General features: G+C 43.7%; 1 protein-coding gene across 1 annotated transcript in view; it reads left to right on the plus strand.

Moving 5' to 3' along the window:
* The window catches only part of KMT2A (lysine (K)-specific methyltransferase 2A), a 97,809-nt gene that overhangs the window by 70,189 nt on the left and 7,907 nt on the right, over positions 1–19,713 (plus strand). The window contains exons 29-35 of the mRNA XM_011965003.1: positions 1,151–1,311; positions 1,833–2,018; positions 2,586–6,834; positions 7,731–7,811; positions 9,442–9,506; positions 10,262–10,432; positions 13,288–13,362. Of these exons, the coding sequence (XP_011820393.1) occupies positions 1,151–1,311; positions 1,833–2,018; positions 2,586–6,834; positions 7,731–7,811; positions 9,442–9,506; positions 10,262–10,432; positions 13,288–13,362 (4,988 nt within the window). The remainder of the gene's footprint in view (positions 1–1,150; positions 1,312–1,832; positions 2,019–2,585; positions 6,835–7,730; positions 7,812–9,441; positions 9,507–10,261; positions 10,433–13,287; positions 13,363–19,713) is intronic.

Below are 19,713 nucleotides of genomic sequence, written 5' to 3' on the forward strand. Positions count from 1 at the left end.
CCCTCAAAAAAAAAAAAAAAAAAAAAAGATTCCTCCAAATTACATTTATCTCCATTCAGGAGTGGAGATTGTTTTCATGGATAAAACAGCTCATGTCCTGTTCCCAACTTTACATTTTATAAGTCCTTCTAAAACTATAAATCCCCACAATAATGATCAAAATTTTCAATAAGAATTTATAATCTTAGGCCGGGCACGGTGGCTCAAGCCTGTAATCCCAGCACTTTGGGAGGCCGAGGCAGGCGGATCACGAGGTCAGGAGATCGAGACCATCCTGGCAAACACGGTGAAACCCTGTCTCTATTAAAAATACAAAAAATTAGCCGGGCGTGGTGGCTGGCGCCTGTAGTCCCAGCTACTCGGGAGGCTGAGGCAGGAGAGTGGCGAGAATCTGGGAGGCGGAGCTTGCAGTGAGCCAAGATCCGGCCACTGCACTCCAGCCTGGGCGACAGAGCAAGACTCCGTCTCAAAAAAAAGAAAAAAAAAAAAAAAAGAATTTATAATCTTACCTATATGAAGCAAGTTGTTAAAATGTCTAACAAGCTAACAATACAAGTTCAAAATTCCCCTTCTACCGCTGTCGCGTTGGAGTCTCATTCTGCAATATATGCTCCAACTTACTCTATTCCTATTCCGATGACACAGTCTGTGCTCCACATTTAGCTGGCAGCTTTTCACACAAACCAGACTCCACTAGCATTCAGCAAATTTGAAGCAGTTACATTTCTCTTGTCTCATGGGGCTTTTCTCCCAAAGGAAACACCACAGGTTTGCCCTTTGTTTTCTTTTCGGACCATACTTTGTATACATTGTAAGGCGGTAGTTCTGTCCTGAAGGCCAAAACTAATTTTTGTAGTAGTTAATATTTTTCTTTCTCTTGCTTTTAGGATATTTTACTATATTTGGTGCCTGCTTATGGTATAAGGAAAAAAGATCTTAGGCTATTTTCTGAGAGGCTAAGAAAAACCAAGGACTTCAAAAAGCTTGGAACAACCTAACTAGGGGAATCTGTACTAAGAACCCATGAAATAAAGCTAAATTCTGTAATTAAAAGGACCAGGGAACCTAGGATGAAGAGAGGTTTTGAAAAATACTAGTTTCTGTTTCTGTCCTCTCCCTTATGATGATTTTCCCAAATCTGTTTACCCAGGTGTTCCAGGGTATACTGGAGCACCACAGATGCTCGCAAGCGCTGTGTATATACGTGTAAGATAGTGGAGTGCCGTCCTCCAGTCGTAGAGCCGGATATCAACAGCACTGTTGAACATGATGAAAACAGGACCATTGCCCATAGTCCAACATCTTTTACAGGTTAGTCTTGAATCAAGACGGGACTTGAGGCTGGGCACAGTGGTTCATGCCTGTAATCCCAGCACTTTGGGAGGCTGAGGCAGGTGAAGCACTTGAGGCCAGGAGTTCAAGAACAGCCTGGCCAACATGGTGAAACCCTGTCTCTACTAAAAAGGCAAAAAAAATAGCCAGGCATGGTGGCAGGCACCTGGAATCCCAGTAATTCCAGCCACTCGGGAGGCAGAGGCACAAGAATGACTTGAACCCGGGAGGCAGAGGTTGCAGTCAGCCAAGATCACGCCACTGCACTCCGACCTGGGTGACAGAATGAGTCTGTGTCTCAAAAAAAAAAGAAAGATGGGTTGGAACTTGAATTTGATTCAGGGAGTACTATGATTGAAAGCTGGGGGAAAAGTCATTTACTTGGGAGGTCTCATTTGCTTCTAGTTTTACATTTACCTGATAGCTGACTTTCTATTGGTTAATTAGTTTGATATTTTAATTGGGCTTTTTCAGTTAAGAGTTTTTATTTCCTGCCACAGAAAGTTCATCAAAAGATAATCAAAACACAGCTGAAATTATAAGTCCTCCATCACCAGACCGACCTCCTCATTCGCAAACCTCTGGCTCCTGTTACTATCATGTCATCTCAAAGGTCCCCAGGATTCGAACACCCAGTTATTCTCCGACACAGAGATCCCCTGGCTGTCGGCCATTGCCTTCTGCAGGTAAAAGACTTTATTGACCTACTTGACCTAAGAAGATCAGCCCAAAGATTAATTTGTAATTCTTTCAGGCAGCTTTATCTCGGTGACTTTTACTGATTGAAAATGTAGATTCCGGTTGGGTGCGGTGGCTCACCCCTGTAATCCTAGCATTCTGGGAGGCCAGGGCAGGTGGATCACCTGAGGTCAGGAGTTCAAGACCAGCATGGCCAACATGGTGAAACCTTGTCTCTACTAAAAATACAAAAATTAGCCGCGTGTGGTGGCACATGCTTGTAATCCCAGCTACCCGGGAGGCCGAGGCAGGAGAATCGCTGGAACCCAGGAGATGGAGGTTGCAGTAAGTCAAGATCATACCACTGAACTCCAGCCTGGGTGACAGAGTGAGACATTGTCTCAAAAAAATAAATAATAAATAAATAAATAGAAAATGTAGATTTCCAGTTATCTATAAATATATATATATATATATATATATGTGTATATATATAGTCAAATCATTGAAACCAGTGACTTCTACACATTTGTTCTATCTACAATAGCATTTATTACTTTTTCTCTCTTGTTTAGGAAGTCCTACCCCAACCACTCATGAAATAGTCACAGTAGGTGATCCTTTACTCTCCTCTGGACTTCGAAGTATTGGCTCCAGGCGTCACAGTACCTCTTCCTTATCACCTCAGCGGTCCAAACTCCGGATAATGTCTCCAATGAGAACTGGAAATACTTACTCTAGGAATAATGTTTCCTCAGTCTCCACCATTGGGACCGCTACTGATCTTGAATCAAGTGCCAAAGCAGTTGATCATGTCTTAGGGCCACTGAATTCAAGTACTAGTTTAGGGCAAAACACTTCCACCTCTTCAAATTTGCAAAGGACAGTGGTTACTGTAGGCAATAAAAACAGTCACTTGGATGGATCTTCATCTTCAGAAATGAAGCAGTCCAGTGCTTCAGACTTGGCCTCCAAGAGCTCCTCTTTAAAGGGAGAGAAGACCAAAGTGCTGAGTTCCAAGAGCTCAGAGGGATCTGCACATAATGTGGCTTACCCTGGAATTCCTAAACTGACCCCACAGGTTCATAACACAACATCTAGGGAACTGAATGTTAGTAAAATTGGCTCCTTTGCTGAACCCTCTTCGGTGTCGTTTTCTTCTAAAGAGGCCCTCTCCTTTCCACACCTCCATTTGAGAGGGCAAAGGAATGATCGAGACCAACACACAGATTCTACCCAATCAGCAAACCCCTCTCCAGATGAAGATACTGAAGTCAAAACCTTGAAGCTATCTGGAATGAGCAACAGATCATCCATTATCAATGAGCATATGGGATCTAGTTCCAGAGATAGGAGACAGAAAGGAAAAAAGTCTTGTAAAGAAACTTTCAAAGAAAAGCATTCCAGTAAATCTTTTTTGGAACCTGGTCAGGTGACAACTGGTGAGGAAGGAAACTTGAAGCCAGAGTTTATGGATGAGGTTTTGACGCCTGAGTATATGGGCCAAAGACCATGTAACAATGTTTCTTCTGATAAGATTGGTGATAAAGGCCTTTCTATGCCAGGAGTCCCCAAAGCTCCACCCATGCAAGTAGAAGGATCTGCCAAGGAATTACAGGCACCACGGAAACGCACAGTCAAAGTGACACTGACACCTCTAAAAATGGAAAATGAGAGTCAATCCAAAAACACCCTGAAAGAAAGTAGTCCTGCTTCCCCATTGCAAATAGAATCAACATCTCCCCCAGAACCAATTTCAGCCTCTGAAAATCCAGCAGATGGTCCAGTGGCCCAACCAAGCCCCAATAATACCTCATGCCAGGATTCTCAAAGTAACAACTATCAGAATCTTCCAGTACAGGACAGAAACCTAATGCTTCCAGATGGCCCCAAACCTCAGGAGGATGGCTCTTTTAAAAGGAGGTATCCCCGTCGCAGTGCCCGTGCACGTTCTAACATGTTCTTTGGGCTTACCCCACTCTATGGAGTAAGATCCTATGGTGAAGAAGACATTCCATTCTATAGCAGCTCAACTGGGAAGAAGCGAGGCAAGAGATCGGCTGAAGGACAGGTGGATGGGGCCGATGACTTAAGCACTTCGGATGAAGACGACTTATACTATTACAACTTCACTAGAACAGTGATTTCTTCAGGTGGAGAGGAACGACTAGCATCCCATAATTTATTTCGGGAGGAGGAACAGTGTGATCTTCCGAAAATCTCACAGTTGGATGGTGTTGATGATGGGACAGAGAGTGATACTAGTGTCACAGCCACAACAAGGAAAAGCAGCCAGATTCCAAAAAGAAACGGTAAGGAAAATGGAACAGAGAACTTAAAGATTGATCGACCTGAAGATGCTGGGGAGAAAGAACATGTCATCAAGAGTTCTGTTGGCCACAAAAATGAGCCAAAGATGGATAACTGCCATTCTGTAAGCAGAGTTAAAACACAGGGACAGGACTCCTTGGAAGCTCAGCTCAGCTCATTGGAGTCAAGCCGCAGAGTCCACACAAGTACCCCCTCAGACAAAAATTTACTGGATACCTATAATACTGAGCTCCTGAAATCAGATTCAGACAATAACAACAGTGATGACTGTGGGAATATCCTGCCTTCAGACATTATGGACTTTGTACTAAAGAATACTCCATCCATGCAGGCTTTGGGTGAGAGCCCAGAGTCATCTTCATCAGAACTCCTGAATCTTGGTGAAGGTTTGGGTCTTGACAGTAATCGTGAAAAAGACATGGGTCTTTTTGAAGTATTTTCTCAGCAGCTGCCTACAACAGAACCTGTGGATAGTAGTGTCTCTTCCTCTATCTCAGCAGAGGAACAGTTTGAGTTGCCTCTAGAGCTACCATCTGATCTGTCTGTCTTGACCACCCGGAGTCCCACTGTCCCCAGCCAGAATCCCAGTAGACTAGCTGTAATCTCAGACTCAGGGGAGAAGAGAGTAACCATCACAGAAAAGTCTGTAGCGTCCTCTGAAGGTGACCCAGCACTGCTGAGCCCAGGAGTAGATCCAACTCCTGAAGGCCACATGACTCCTGATCATTTTATCCAAGGACACATGGATGCAGACCACATCTCTAGCCCTCCTTGTGGTTCAGTAGAGCAAGGTCATGGCAACAATCAGGATTTAACTAGAAACAGTAGCACCCCTGGCCTTCAGGTACCTGTTTCCCCAACTGTTCCTATCCAGAACCAGAAGTATGTGCCCAATTCTACTGATAGTCCTGGCCCGTCTCAGATTTCCAATGCAGCTGTCCAAACCACTCCACCCCACCTGAAGCCAGCCACTGAGAAACTCATAGTTGTTAATCAGAACATGCAGCCACTTTATGTTCTCCAAACTCTTCCAAATGGAGTGACACAAAAAATCCAATTGACCTCTTCCGTTAGTTCTACACCCAGTGTGATGGAGACAAATACTTCAGTACTGGGGCCCATGGGAAGTGGTCTCACCCTCACCACAGGACTAAATCCAAGCTTGCCAACTTCTCAATCTTTGTTCCCTTCTGCTAGCAAAGGATTGCTACCCATGTCTCATCACCAGCACTTACATTCCTTCCCTGCAGCTACTCAAAGTAGTTTCCCACCCAACATCAGCAGTCCTCCTTCAGGCCTGCTTATTGGGGTTCAGCCTCCTCCAGATCCCCAACTTTTGGTTTCAGAATCCAGCCAGAGGACAGACCTCAGTACCACAGTAGCCACTCCATCCTCTGGACTCAAGAAAAGACCCATATCTCGTCTACAGACCCGAAAGAATAAAAAACTTGCTCCCTCTAGTACCCCTTCAAACATTGCCCCTTCCGATGTGGTTTCTAATATGACATTGATTAACTTCACACCCTCCCAGCTTCCTAATCATCCCAATCTGTTAGATTTGGGGTCACTTAATACTTCATCTCATCGAACTGTCCCCAACATCATAAAAAGATCTAAATCTAGCATCATGTATTTTGAACCGGCACCCCTGTTACCACAGAGTGTGGGAGGAACTGCTGCCACAGCATCGGGCACATCAACAATAAGCCAGGATACTAGCCACCTCACATCAGGGTCTGTGTCTGGCTTGGCATCCAGTTCCTCTGTCTTGAATGTTGTATCCATGCAAACTACCACAACCCCTACAAGTAGTGCATCAGTTCCAGGACACGTCACCTTAACCAACCCGAGGTTGCTTGGTACCCCAGATATTGGCTCAATAAGCAATCTTTTAATCAAAGCTAGCCAGCAGAGCCTGGGGATTCAGGACCAGCCTGTGGCTTTACCACCAAGTTCAGGAATGTTTCCACAACTGGGGACATCACAGACCCCCTCTACTGCTGCAATGACAGCAGCATCTAGCATCTGTGTGCTCCCCTCCACTCAGACTACAGGCGTAACAGCCGCTTCACCTTCTGGGGAAGCAGACGAACACTATCAGCTTCAGCATGTGAACCAGCTCCTTGCCAGCAAAACTGGGATTCATTCTTCCCAGCGTGATCTTGATTCTGCTTCAGGGCCCCAGGTATCCAACTTTACCCAGACGGTAGACGCTCCTAAAAGCGTGGGGCTGGAGCAGAACAAGGCTTTATCCTCAGCTGTACAAGCCAGCTCCACCTCTCCTGGGGGTTCTCCATCCTCTCCATCCTCTGGACAGCGGTCAGCAAGCCCTTCCGTGCCGGGTCCCACTAAACCCAAACCAAAAACCAAACGGTTTCAGCTGCCTCTAGACAAAGGGAATGGCAAGAAGCACAAAGTTTCCCATTTGCGGACCAGTTCTTCTGAAGCACACATTCCAGACCAAGAAGCAACGTCCCTGACCTCAGGCACAGGGTGAGAGATCCAAATACTAGCTAGGCTAGGTCTGTGGGATTTCATGCTGTAAATTAGGGGCTGTTGATGTGGTACTCATCTGGGAGAGACACTCTTCTGTTCAAGTTGCGTTACTTGGGAGTTTTCTGGGTTTTGAATTTTTTTCTCTCTGAGTGGTGATTTATATAGCAAAATGTAGTTCCATCCATGGGCGGTTTGTCTCTTGGATAGAACCACATCTAATTACTTTTTGCTCTGATTTCAAACAGTGTTGCTGTTTGTTCCTGTTTCTTTTTTACTGAGGCTTATACTACAGAATGATTATTCTTATCTTGAGGGCAAAGCTCCCTCTGGTAAATCCACATAGAGTCCTTTTTTTAAAACTTTATCATTGAAAGCCAAGCACAGTGACTCATGTCTATAATCCCAGCACTTTAGAAGGCTGAGGCAGAAGGATTGCTTGAGCTCAGGAGTTCAAGATCAGCCTGTGCAAAATAGTAAGACCCTGTCTCTACAAAAAAAAATTTTTTTGTAGAGTGTGTGTGGTGTGGTGTTGCACACCTGTAGCCCCAGCTATTCAGGAGGCTGAGGTGGGAGGATTGTTTGAGCCCAAGAGTTAGAGGCTAAATGAGCCATGGTCATGCCATTGCACTCCAGCCTAGGTGGAGTGCACCTATGTAGCGACCACTTGGATCAAGATACAGAACATTTCTAGCAACCCACAAGGGTGCCTTCTCTTATAAGGTCAGTGCCCCCTCAAAGTAACCATTATTCTAACCTTTATGACCTTAGGTCAGTTTTGCTGGCTTATAGACTTTATCAGATCCTGATAGAGCCATTTCTTTCGACTCACCTCCACGTTCTGTATATATTTACTGGTGGTTTGTCTTGAAAAGATACAAACGCCTGTGTTCCAGGACTCCAGGAGCAGAGGCTGAGCAGCAGGATACAGCTAATGTAGAGCAGTCCTCCCAGAAGGAATGTGGGCAACCTGCAGGGTAAGCTGAAGAATTTGTCCTTTAAGACTAAGCTCTCGGCCGGGCGTGGTGGCTCACGCCTGTAATCCCAGCACTTTGGGAGGCCGAGATGGGCAGAGACTCTGTCTCAAAAAAAAAAAAAAAAAAGACTAAGTTCTCAATTTTGTCCACCTCATTTAAAAAATAGTTCTTCCAGGCCAGGCTCACGTCTGTAATCGTAGCACTTTGGGAGGCCAAGGCGGGCAGTTCACGAGGTCAGATCAAGACCATCCTGGCTAACATGGTGAAACCCCATCTTTACTAAAAATACAAAAATAATTAGCCGGGCATGGTAGTGGGCGCCTGTAGTCCCAGCTAGTCGGGAGGCTGAGGCAGGAGGATGGCGTGAACCCAGGAGGCAGAGCTTGCAGTGAGCTGAGATCCGGCCACTGCACTCCAGCCTGGGCGACAGAGCGAGACTCCATCTCAAAAAAAAAAAAAAAGGTAAAAAAATAGTTCTTCCTGATTCACATTTTTGTTTTTTTGCCAAAGTTTTTTAAATGGGAATAATATAGGCTTGTAAAAAAGTAAACAAAAAAATAGAACAGAGGAATTATTTAAGTAATGGATAATAGTTTCCTGTTTGTCCCCCTCACCCCCGCCCAATCTATTCCCTAGAGGTGGTCATTGCTAATAATTTGTTTTTATCTATGCAGATGTTTCTATGCATATACAGATAAACATGGTATATATATGAATATGTATATGCTTTTTTACATAAAAGGAATAATACTGCACATACTGTTCTATATTTGGCTTTTCACTTATGTGCATCTTTCTATGCCAGTATATATAGGTGTGCTTCACTTTTTAAATCGCTGCCCCCAATTCTATTGTGTGGATCTACGGTAATTTAATGAGTCCTCTAGTGATATATATTTGGATTGTTTCCAGAATTTATTTAGTTTAAAAAAGTGAAAATTGGGCCTGGACACAGTGGCTCATGCCTCTAATCCCAACACTTTGGGAGACCAAGGCAGGAGGACTGCTTGAGCCCAGGAGTTTGAAACCAACCTTGGCAACATAGGGAGACCCTGTCTCTACAAAAATTAAAAATTAGCCAGGCATGGTGGTGCACATCCACAGTCCAAGCTAAGGTAGGAGGATTGCTTGAGCCTGGGAATCGGAGGATGCAGCAAGCCGTGATTGCCACTGCACTCCCAACCTAGACAACAAAGTGAGACCGTATCTCAAAAAAAAAAAAAAAAAAAAAAGTGAAAATTGGTGGTAGTTTATAAGCTCATGCAGCTTATTTTTTATTTTTAGTTAAACCAGCTAACTTATTTAAGTAACTTTAGAATTGCTTCTGACAAGTGTCCTTTCATTTTTTTCTAATACTAAGAGTATGAGAAGAATTTCAAGGGCACAATTTACAACTTTAAAAACAGAAACAAAGTCAGTATTTGGTAAAGAATCTCACAAAAGAGTTTTATATTATGTACCATACAGTGGTGTGGTGGTTCTATTCATTCCACAAGTTCTACAGAAAGCCCCCTGTGGTTCATTTTCTAACAGTTATTTTGTATACCAGAGCTGTATAGAAAATTATGGATGTTTTTCTTCGAATTGAAGAACTAACTGATACTATATCTTACATTTGGTTTTTATTTAGACAAGTGGCTGTTCTTCCGGAAGTTCAGGTGACCCAAAATCCAGCAAATGAGCAAGAAAGTACAGGTATGTGGGTGGGTAACAGGTTAGAATCCGAGAATATCAACGTTAAAAGGACCATGAAAATGACCCACTTTACCTACTTATTTTCTATGTTTAAAAAAAAAAATCTAAGCTCCAAAGAAGTTAAGTGATTTGGCCCACATTGGAGACTGAAACTTGGCACACCTGTCTCTTGGTGCAGTGTTCTTCCAGTACATATTCTATGATCATCTGTCAGCTAAGGACTCAAGATAGTACCCATACTCTTCTGCTATACTGGTTTTACCAGCACTGAGGTTTAAATAGCTAGTAATAACCTGACTTCACTTTTTAGTTGTCACTAAAGAAAACTAAGAACCATTTTTATTAGATAGTCAGATTTTGGTTACAATACCAGATACATCGCCATAGCATTTTCCATCAGTTCTAATGAATTTGATGAGGAAACAAATGGTCACTTTAAGATTAGAGAGTTCTGGCTTATAACTCTTTGAGGACAGTTGCTTATTGAAAAACTATCAGATTGTCATACCAGAAATTCTACCACAGAGACAACTTCATGTGAAAAAAATTCTGGTTTTAGTCACTACTTTCTAGCAATGACCTAGGCAAGCTCTTTGAGTCTTGGATTTGTTACGTGTAAATGGGAATAATAAACCAACTGTGGAATGTGGTTAGGCTTAGAGATCATTTATGTAAAATACTCTACAGGTAGTCAGTGCTCAGTGAGCATTTGTTGCTGCAACCACTTTGGCCCCTATCTATTTTCTCCCTATTAGAACCTAAAACAGTGGAAGAAGAAGAAAGTAATTTCAGCTCTCCACTGATGCTTTGGCTTCAGCAAGAACAAAAGCGGAAGGAAAGTATTACTGAGAAAAAACCCAAGAAAGGACTTGTTTTTGAAATTTCCAGTGATGATGGCTTTCAGATCTGTGCAGAAAGTATTGAAGGTGAGTGGATTAAATCAGATTGACTCATCAGCAGAAGCCCTGTTTCAGCTAGAGCTTCATTTTCTGAGTATTAGCACCATTTAGGTGGATGTTTTATGCTAGGAAGTATGGGGGATACCTGGAGGCATCATACGTTTTCCTTGTCCTTGAGAAGTTTGTCTTGTTGGAGAAATAGTCATATTTTACATGAAAAATTAATGATACAGATTATGTTTTCAACATTGCACACACCTTAGCGGAGCCCATGAGAACCCTGCTTCCCCCCACCAGCCTTGTCTTTTGCCATTCCCTCATGCGCCTTCTGTGCCCTTCTCTCTCCCTTGTGTGCCTTCACACATGCTTTCTCCTCTGCCTGGAGTTCTCTCCCTGCCCTCAGTCACCTGGTGAGCTCCAGCTCACCCTTCAAGATCCAGCTCAGACGGTCTTTCCTGACCTTCTGAGGTAGCTAAGCCCTCCTTCTCCCTCCTTTTGAATCTTACATCATGTTCTCTCATAGCTTAAAATTTGTTTTGTACATGTTTGTTTACTTTTATCACTCATTCAACAGCGAACTCTCCATAAGGGCTGGAATTTTATTTTCTTATGCATCTTTGTATCGCAAGCATGTAGGTATTCATCCGCCTTTGAAGGACCAGTAAATGTTCTCTAGGCTGTAAGTACTAGAAGAGTTCAAGGAGAGAAAGGTCACCATGGGTGAGTTAGGGTTATCAAAAACCCATGAAGATTAATAGAAGATTCTGTTAAAGGAGAAAATGGAATTTTGGTTAGGCAAAGAAGAATGCAGGGCTCTCTAGGAAGAAGAAGGAAGGTAAGCAAAGTTAGAAAGGCATGATTGCATTTGGTGGGTTTAGAGTAGTGTCAGGTGAGATGGCGTTGAAATCCATGTCGGGTGGTAGTGAAAGTGTCTGGACGGAGGGAGGAGGAAAACGAACAAAAGGGACTAAGATGGCGTAGTTCCGGGTTCTTCATCACCAACTTTCCCGCGCCCGGGAAACCCACAGGTCAACTGCGCAGGCGCAACCTGACGTCTGACTGGGGAAACCGAAACCTTCCTGGCCCCGCCTACCGCACGGCCCCCAACCCGCCCATGGCCGGCCTACTGCCCTCCCACTCCCAGGCCCGAGATATAAAAGCCGCTCCGGGCAGACACGCGGCGCGAACTTCCTCGGCCCCTTTTCATACGCGGACCCAGGAACTTCGCCCGAGAACGCCGGAGACCGGTGAACTTCGCCCTATCTTCTTTCACATTGGCTAGCTAATAAAGTTCTTTTTTACTTTGCCTACTTGCCTTTTCTCTGGCGCCTGCTCTGGTGGTCGTATAAAACAAATCAGAAAGAAAATTGGGAAGGTGGATTGGGACAAGTTTTAGAGGGCCTTCAGTGCCAAACCATGAGGCCTTTGAAAACTTGAGGGAGTGAATAGAAGCAGAATTTCAGGAAACATAATGTGATAAGCTCTCTATATAAGACAGCTTGAACTGGAGATGCTCAAAGATGAGAGTTCACTAATGAGAGTATTGCTAGAGTAGAGATGTCTGGTAATAAAACCCACATTTGGTGGGAAAAGAAAGGAGAATGAACACACTTGGTTGAATATGGAGAGGGGAGAGTCAAAGATGACCCTAAAGATTCAGGCCTCGGTGACTAAAACAAAAGATAATGCATGGAGAACAAAGATAAGGAGTATGGAAGTTCCACAGGAGACATTGATGTGGAGTGATGTAAGAAATCCATGTGGAAATGCCTAGAAAACTGGAAGAGATCACAGAATCTTGGGTTAGAGCTGGAAGGAACTGTAAGGATTTTCAAGTTCTGCTCTTAACTTTAAGGAACAGAGAGGTTATGATCTTCCCACAGTCCTGGTTAAATCTTTTCTTTTTTGAGATGGAGTCTCGCTCTGTCACCAGGCTGGAGTGCAGTGGGTCGATCTCGCTCACTGCAAGCTCCGCCTCCCGGGTTCACGCCATTCTCCTGCCTCAGCCTCTGGAGCAGCTGGGACTACAGGCGCCCGCCACCACGCCTGGCTAATTTCTCTTTGTTGTTGTTGTTTTTTTTTTTTTTTTTTTTTTGAGACGCAGTCTCGCTCTCGCCCAGGCTGGAGTGCAGTGGCCGGATCTCAGCTCACTGCAAGCTCTGCCTCCCAGGTTCACGCCATTCTCCTGCCTCAGCCTCCCGTGTAGCTGGGACTAGAGGCGCCCGCCACCTCGCCCGGCTAGTTTTTTGTATTTTTTAGTAGAGATGGGGTTTCACCGTGTTAGCCAGGATGGTCTCGATCTCCTGACCTCGTGATCCACCCGTCTCAGCCTCCCGAAGTGCTGGGATTACAGGCTTGAGCCACCGCGCCCGGCCTCTCTTTGTATTTTTAGTAGAGATGGGTTTCCCCATGTTAGCCAAGATGGTCTCCATCTCCTGACCTCGTGATCCGCCCACCTCGGCCTCCCAAAGTGCTGGGATTACAGGTGTGAGCCACCGCGCCTGACCTAAATCATTACTAGTGCTGTTTTGATTAGGGGTACAGGGAACATAATAGTACCAAACATTCAGATGTGAGACCTATACTTCCATCAAGGGTTGTGAATGCGTTGGGGATTCAGATGTGATTTCGGAAGGTCTGACTTTCCTTAGTGCTTCTGTGTCCTCCAACAGAAAGAAACCCTGCTGGGGAGTGCACCTTTCCAGCTCCTTTCACATGTAATGAACTGATTTAAACTCTAAGCAAAATAACAAAACACTGTTCTAGGAGGTCAAGTGTTCACACTCTAGGGATTCTAAGCACAGTGCTTGCGCACATCATTGGTATTCAGAAGGGTTTATGTGTATATTTTCTGGCTTACAGTTTTCTTTATTTTCTTTCAGATGCCTGGAAGTCATTGACAGATAAAGTCCAGGAAGCTCGATCAAATGCCCGCCTAAAGCAGCTCTCATTTGCAGGTAATGGCTGGAGGTGTTACTCCACTCCTGTCTCAGAATATTCTGCTAAATTGTTTGCCTAAGGCAGAGTTGATTTTGTGGGAAAAAAAAATCAGTTAAAAGAACTTTTTTTCACAGCTTTATTGAGATTTAATTCATATGCCACACCGTTCACCCATCTAAAGCATACAATTCAGTGGTTTTTAATATATTCAGAGTTGTACGACCACCACTACTCTATAATTCCAGAACATTCTCATCATCCCTAAAAGAAACCCCCTATTCATTAGGAGTCATTCTTCAGCCCCTGGCAACCACAAATCTACTTTCTGTCTCTATGGATTTGATTATTGTGGACATTTCATATAAATGAAATCAGACAATATGTAGCCTTTTGTGACTGTCTTCTTCACTCAACACAATACTTTCCAGGTTCTTTCCTTCTGTTACATCTTGCCTTCCACATCAGTACTTCATTCCTTTTTATTGCCAAAGATTCCGTTGTGTAGATATACCATATGTTGCTTATCCATTTATTAGTCAATGGACATTTGGGTTTTTTCTACTTTCTGCTGCAAATAATGTTGCCACAAATATTCATGTTCAAGTTATTGTGTAGACATGTTTTTATTTTTCTTCGGTACATACCTCAGAGTGGAATTGCTGGGTCATAGGGTAACTCTTTAACTTTTTGAAGTACTGCCAGGTTGTTGTTTTTCTTCCAAAGTGGCTATACCATTTTACATTCCCACCTGCAATGTACAGGTGTTCCCATTTCTTCCACCTTTGCCAACACTTACCTGTTTTTGTTTTTTTTTTTAAGACATGGTAGTGTGAAATGTTATCTTTTCTTAAAGTTGAAATCATTTACCATTGGTATTAGACTTCATATTAAATTAGGTAGCATACAAACTTATTAATACACTTGTTTTGAGCAAACACTAAAGATTTTAATCAGCTGGATGCTGTGGCTCACACCTGTAATCCCAACACTTTGGGTGGCCCAGGCAGGAGGATTGTTTGAGGCCAGGAGTTCAATACCAGCCTGGGCAACATAGAGAGACTACATCTCTACAAAAAATAAAAATATAGCTGGGCACGGTGGCTCACGCCTGTAATCCCAGCACTCTGGGAGGCCGAGGCGGGCAAATCACGAGGTCAGGATATCGAGACCATCCTGGCTAACATGGTGAAACCCCCTCTCTACTAAAAATACAAAAAAATTAGCCGGGTGTGGTGGCGGGCACCTGTAGTCCCAGCTACTGGGGAGGCTGGGGCAGGAGAATGGTGTGAACCCAGGAGGCGGAGCTTGCAGTGAGCCGAGATTGTGCCACTGCACTCCAGCCTGGGCGACAGAGCAAGACTCTGTCTCAAAAAAAAAAAAAAAAATCAGTTTTTAAATTAGGCAGGCATGATGGCACATGCCTGTGGTTCCAGCTACTTGGGAGGCTGATGTGGGAGGATCTCATTGAGCCTGGGAGGTCAAGCCTACAGTGAGCCAAGATTATGTCACTGTACTCCAGCCTGGGTGACAGAACAAGACCCTGTCTCAAAAAAAAAAAAAAAAAAAGATAATCCTGCTCATAATTTTTACAATTCTACTCCAAAAATACGAGTCACATCCCTTTCTTTTTCTCTGACATAGCCCTTGTTATTCTCTCACCTGCAATGTTAAAAAGCCCTATAACTGAGTCTCCTATCTCGCCTCCTTGTACCCTCCGAGTCTCCAGAGGTGCCTCAAAATCTTACTATTGCCTACTAGTTACAGAGTACAATCTTCAACCCTTACGTATTTGTTATTAGTAAATATTTACTGACCACTCGTAAAATGCCTGGTACCATGTTAAACACAGGATACAGTCGCTGAGTAGCAACCCAGCCCTGCTCTTTGAGGTTTCCAGTCTATGGATCCTTACATGGCGAGGTCCTCTTCAACCAGATTCATCTGTTCAGTCTCAGCTTTCCCCGCTTCCCTCACTGCTCCACATTCTTTTCTGCAGCCACACTACACTATTTACTGTTCCAGATCCATCCATTTGTCTTTTTCCCCCCCGAAGATGGAGTCTTACTCTGTTACCCAGGCTGGAGTGCAGTGGCGCGATCTCAGCTCACTGCAGTCTCCATCTTCCAGGTTCATGTGATTCTCCTGCTTCAGCCTCCTGAGTAGCTGGGACTACAGGCACATGCCACCACACCCAGCTAATTTTTATATTATTATTTTTTTTGAGACAGAGTTTCCCTTTTGTTGCCCAGCCTGGAATGCAATGGCGTGATCTCAGTTCATTGCAACCTCCACCTCCCGAGTTCAAGTGATTCTCCTGCCTTAGCCTCCTGAGTAGCTGGGATTACAGGCATGTGCCACCACGCCTGGCTAATTTTGTTTTTTTAGTAGAGACAGGGTTTCTCCGTGTTGGTCAGGCTGGTCTCGAACTCCTGACCTCACGTGATCTGCCCACCTTGGCCTTCCAAAGTGCTGGGATCACAGGCGTGAGCCACTGCACCCGGCCCATCCATGTGTCTTAAAGTGTAGTTTGTAGGTGTGAATCAGAATCTCTGGGCTTGGAGCTGAGAAAGCTGAATTTGTAACATGCGTCCCCAAGCAATTCTTTATACCCTACATGTGCTTTCACATCAGCATAACATGGTTCATGCAGTTCCCTCCACCAGGACCTACTTCCTCCATCTACTCTCTTCTCTCCAAATTCCCTGGTTTACACAACAAACTCCTATTAATCCTTTAAGACTTTGCTCAAGGTCAGCTCTTTTCTTTAACCTTTTTTGATCATTCTTCCTGTGCCTACGGAAATCCCAACTCTTAACTGATTTAAAGAGTGAAATAATTTATCATCTTATATAACAGAAAGTCCAGAGGTAGGACAGACGTCAGATTGATTAGTACAGGAGCTTGCAATGTCATCAAATACCTAGATTCTTTCTTCTTTCCACTTTACGATCTATAGTAAAACTTCATCTTCAAGCTGATAGCAAATGGCTGCAGCAGTTCCCACAATAACATTCAGTCACCGCAGTGTTCAGAGGAACAGGAGAGGCTCTTTCTTAGGAACAAATGGACATCTCACAGACCAGAATTTGGTGCCATGTCCATTTCTTTTTCTTTTTTTTTTTTTTTTTGAGGCAGAGTCTTGCTCTGTTGCCCAGGCTGGAGTATCGTGGCACAATCTTGGCTCACTACAACCTCCGCCTCCCAGGTTCAAGCGATTCTCCTGCCTCAGCCTCCTGAGTAGCTGGGACTACAGGTGCATGCCAGCACACCCGGCTAATTTTTGCATTTTAGTAGAGACGGGGTTTCACCATGTTGGCCAGGATGGTCTCGAACTCCTGACCTCAGGTAATCCACCCACCTCGGCCTTCCAAAGTGCTGAGATTACAGGCGTAAGCCGCTGCACCCAGCCCCATGTCCATTTCTAAGTCAGTCTCTGGCAAAGGGACTGGGATTCCCAGGATTGTCTTAGACTAATCATCTGGGGTAGAAGGTTTAACTTGGAGGTTAACCACAATGACCCTTGTGTTCCCCAATCCAAAACCTGTCCATTATTCTCCATTTCCAGTGCTGCCACCTTGTCCTTACCCTCATGACCTTATATTCTAGTGGTGTATATGTATATGTAAGTACCACGAAGAAGATACCATGGGGAAATGAAATAGAGAGTGACACAGAGGTGGGTAGTTGGTGGCAGGAAATCTGGAATCTCTTGATGAGGTGACATTTGAGCTTAGACCTGTGTGATGATGAGAAGAAGCCAATCATTGCAAATACATAAAGCGGAAGTCCTAAAGGCAAGCTAGGAGGCTGAGGAAGGAGAGTTTGAACTTATAATGTGCCAAGATCATACCTGTGAATAGCCACGCACTAGCTGGGCAACATAGTGCAACCCATCTCTTAAAAAAAAATTGAATTAAATTAACTGTGTTTTCTAAAGTCCTGACACAGAGGAAACAGCAGATGAAAAAGTCCTGAAGTGGGAATATCTTTGATGTGTTTATTGTCTGTCTCTTCCATGAAGTAAAAGCTCTATGAATACAGGTACCTTACCTGTCTTGCTCACCTCTATGTTCCCAAGGTCCTGTCTGGCACAGTGGAAAGATGGAAAGAGTGCCTGGGATATTTTAGGCATACAGTAAATATTTATTGAATGAATAAATGAGTCTCCCACAAGCAAAACAGATTGTTCCTTCTTAAGAGTTCCCATAGTACTGTATATTATACCTTAATTTGGACACTGCACATTGTATGGTTTGTATACATCTCTGCCTTCCTCTGCTGTGAGCTCCTTAAGAATAGACAGGGGCCCACACATAATGCATCTTTGTGTTCTCATTATCAACACAATATTAATCTCATTGTAATCCCTCTGGTGAATGAGAGTTGAACATTCAGCGTACATATTAAAAGGAACTTTATGTGAAAATATACTTGAGTAGGTAGTATGTTTTTCAGTGTCTTTTTGTTTAACCTAAGAATTCACAGCAATCTAGAACTTCCAGGAAAAAATTATTAAGGAAAATTAGTGGTCTGTAGAAAAAAGAGTTTGCCCGCCAGGTGCGGTGGATCATGCCTGTAATCCCAGCACTTTGGGAGGCCGAGGCGGGCAGATCACGAGGTCAGGAGGTCGAGACCATCCTGGCTAACATGGTGAAACCCCATCTCTACTAAAAAATACAAAAAATTAGCCGAGCGTGGTGGCGGGCACCTATAGTCCCAGCTACCCAGGAGGCTGAGGCAGGAGAATGGCGTGAACCCAGGAGGTGGAGCTTGCAGTGAGCCAAGATCGTGCCACTGCAGTCCAGCCTGGGCCACAGAGCGAGACTCCATCTCAAGAAAAAAAAGAAAAAAGAGTTTGCCATTGCCTTATATGGCTTAAGTTCTTATCTTGTAGAGTTGTGTTATATACTTAAGCCAAAGTCTTAGGGGACCAACAGTTGTGATCATAAGAATGTCACTTATCTGGGGCTAGTGCAGTGGCTCATACCTGTAATCTAGCAAGTTGGGAGGCCAAGGCAGGAGGATCACTTGAGGCCAGGAGTTCAAGATCAGTCTGGGCAACACAGTAGGACCCTGTCTCCACAAGAAATTTAAAAATTAACCAAACACAGTGGCATATGCCTGTAGTCTCAGCTACCCAGGAGGCTGAGGTGGGAGCGGCTTGAGCTCAGAAATTCAAAGTTACAGTGACTGCAATCATGCCACTGCACTCCAACCTGGGCAACAAAGTGAAACCTGTCTCTTAGAAAAAGAATATTGCTTATCTAGAGACAACATTCTTTTTGTTTGTTTTTGAGATGAGGTCTCACTCTGTTGCCCAAGCTGGAGTGCAGTGGCATGATCATCTGCTTTTTCATCTGCTGTTTCCTCTGCGCCAGGACATTATACCAAGGTTACATCTCTAAATATGCTTCATAACACAAACCGTATGTCTGCTGGAATTGCATATGTGCAGTTGCAGTCCTAATACAGTTACACTTATGAAATGGATACCTGATCCACAACAGACACCATTACTGTTTCTATATCTATTAATAATACCAAAAGCAATATTTATAAATGAAATAATATTGTTTACTTAATAAAAATATAAAGAACATTAGCTATTTGCTAGTGTCAAAAAGAAGGGTGGCAGTTGTAACTGTGCCCTCTCCCTTTAATGGAAAAAGCCAAATAATTTTAAAATGAAAGCCTTTCACCATCGATGCCAGCAAACTTATATAAATGTTGTTTTCATAAAATAAAAATAAATTTAAAATGCTCATTAACAGCATGAGACAGTGAGTAGAACAAAGCAGCTACTGAGTGTATTACTCCACACATTCATCATAACAACACAAGAGAGTTCTGTGTTAGAGGTGTATTAACATTGCTTTTAAACTTTAGTGAGGCTGGCTGGGTGCTGTGGCTTACACCTGTAATCCCAGCACTTTGGGAAGCCGAGGCAGGTGGATCACCTGAGGTCAGGAGTTTAAGACCAGCCAGGCCAACCAATATGGTGAAACCCTGTCTCTACTAAAAACACAAAAAAATTAGCTGGGCAAGGTGGCATGCCCCTGTAGTCAAAGCTACTTGGGAGGCTGAGGCAGGAGAATTGCTTGAACTCAGGAGTTGGAGGTTGTACTGAGCCAAGATCGGACCACTGCACTCCAGCCTGGGTGACAGAGTTAGAGTCTGTCTCAAAAAGAAAAAAAAAGAAAGAAAATTAAACTTTAGTGAGGTATCTGGGGGAATATGAGCTTATAGAACCTAGGTAATCCATTCCTAGATGGATTATATTTATAGTTATGCAGTCCAGAGTTCATATATTGTCAAATCATGTGGCCTTGGGAGTGTTACATCAATTTTTTTTTTCTTTTTTTTTTTTT

This window comes from Mandrillus leucophaeus, unplaced genomic scaffold (genome assembly GCF_000951045.1).
Source record: "Mandrillus leucophaeus isolate KB7577 unplaced genomic scaffold, Mleu.le_1.0 Scaffold71, whole genome shotgun sequence".
NCBI lineage: Eukaryota > Metazoa > Chordata > Mammalia > Primates > Cercopithecidae > Mandrillus > Mandrillus leucophaeus.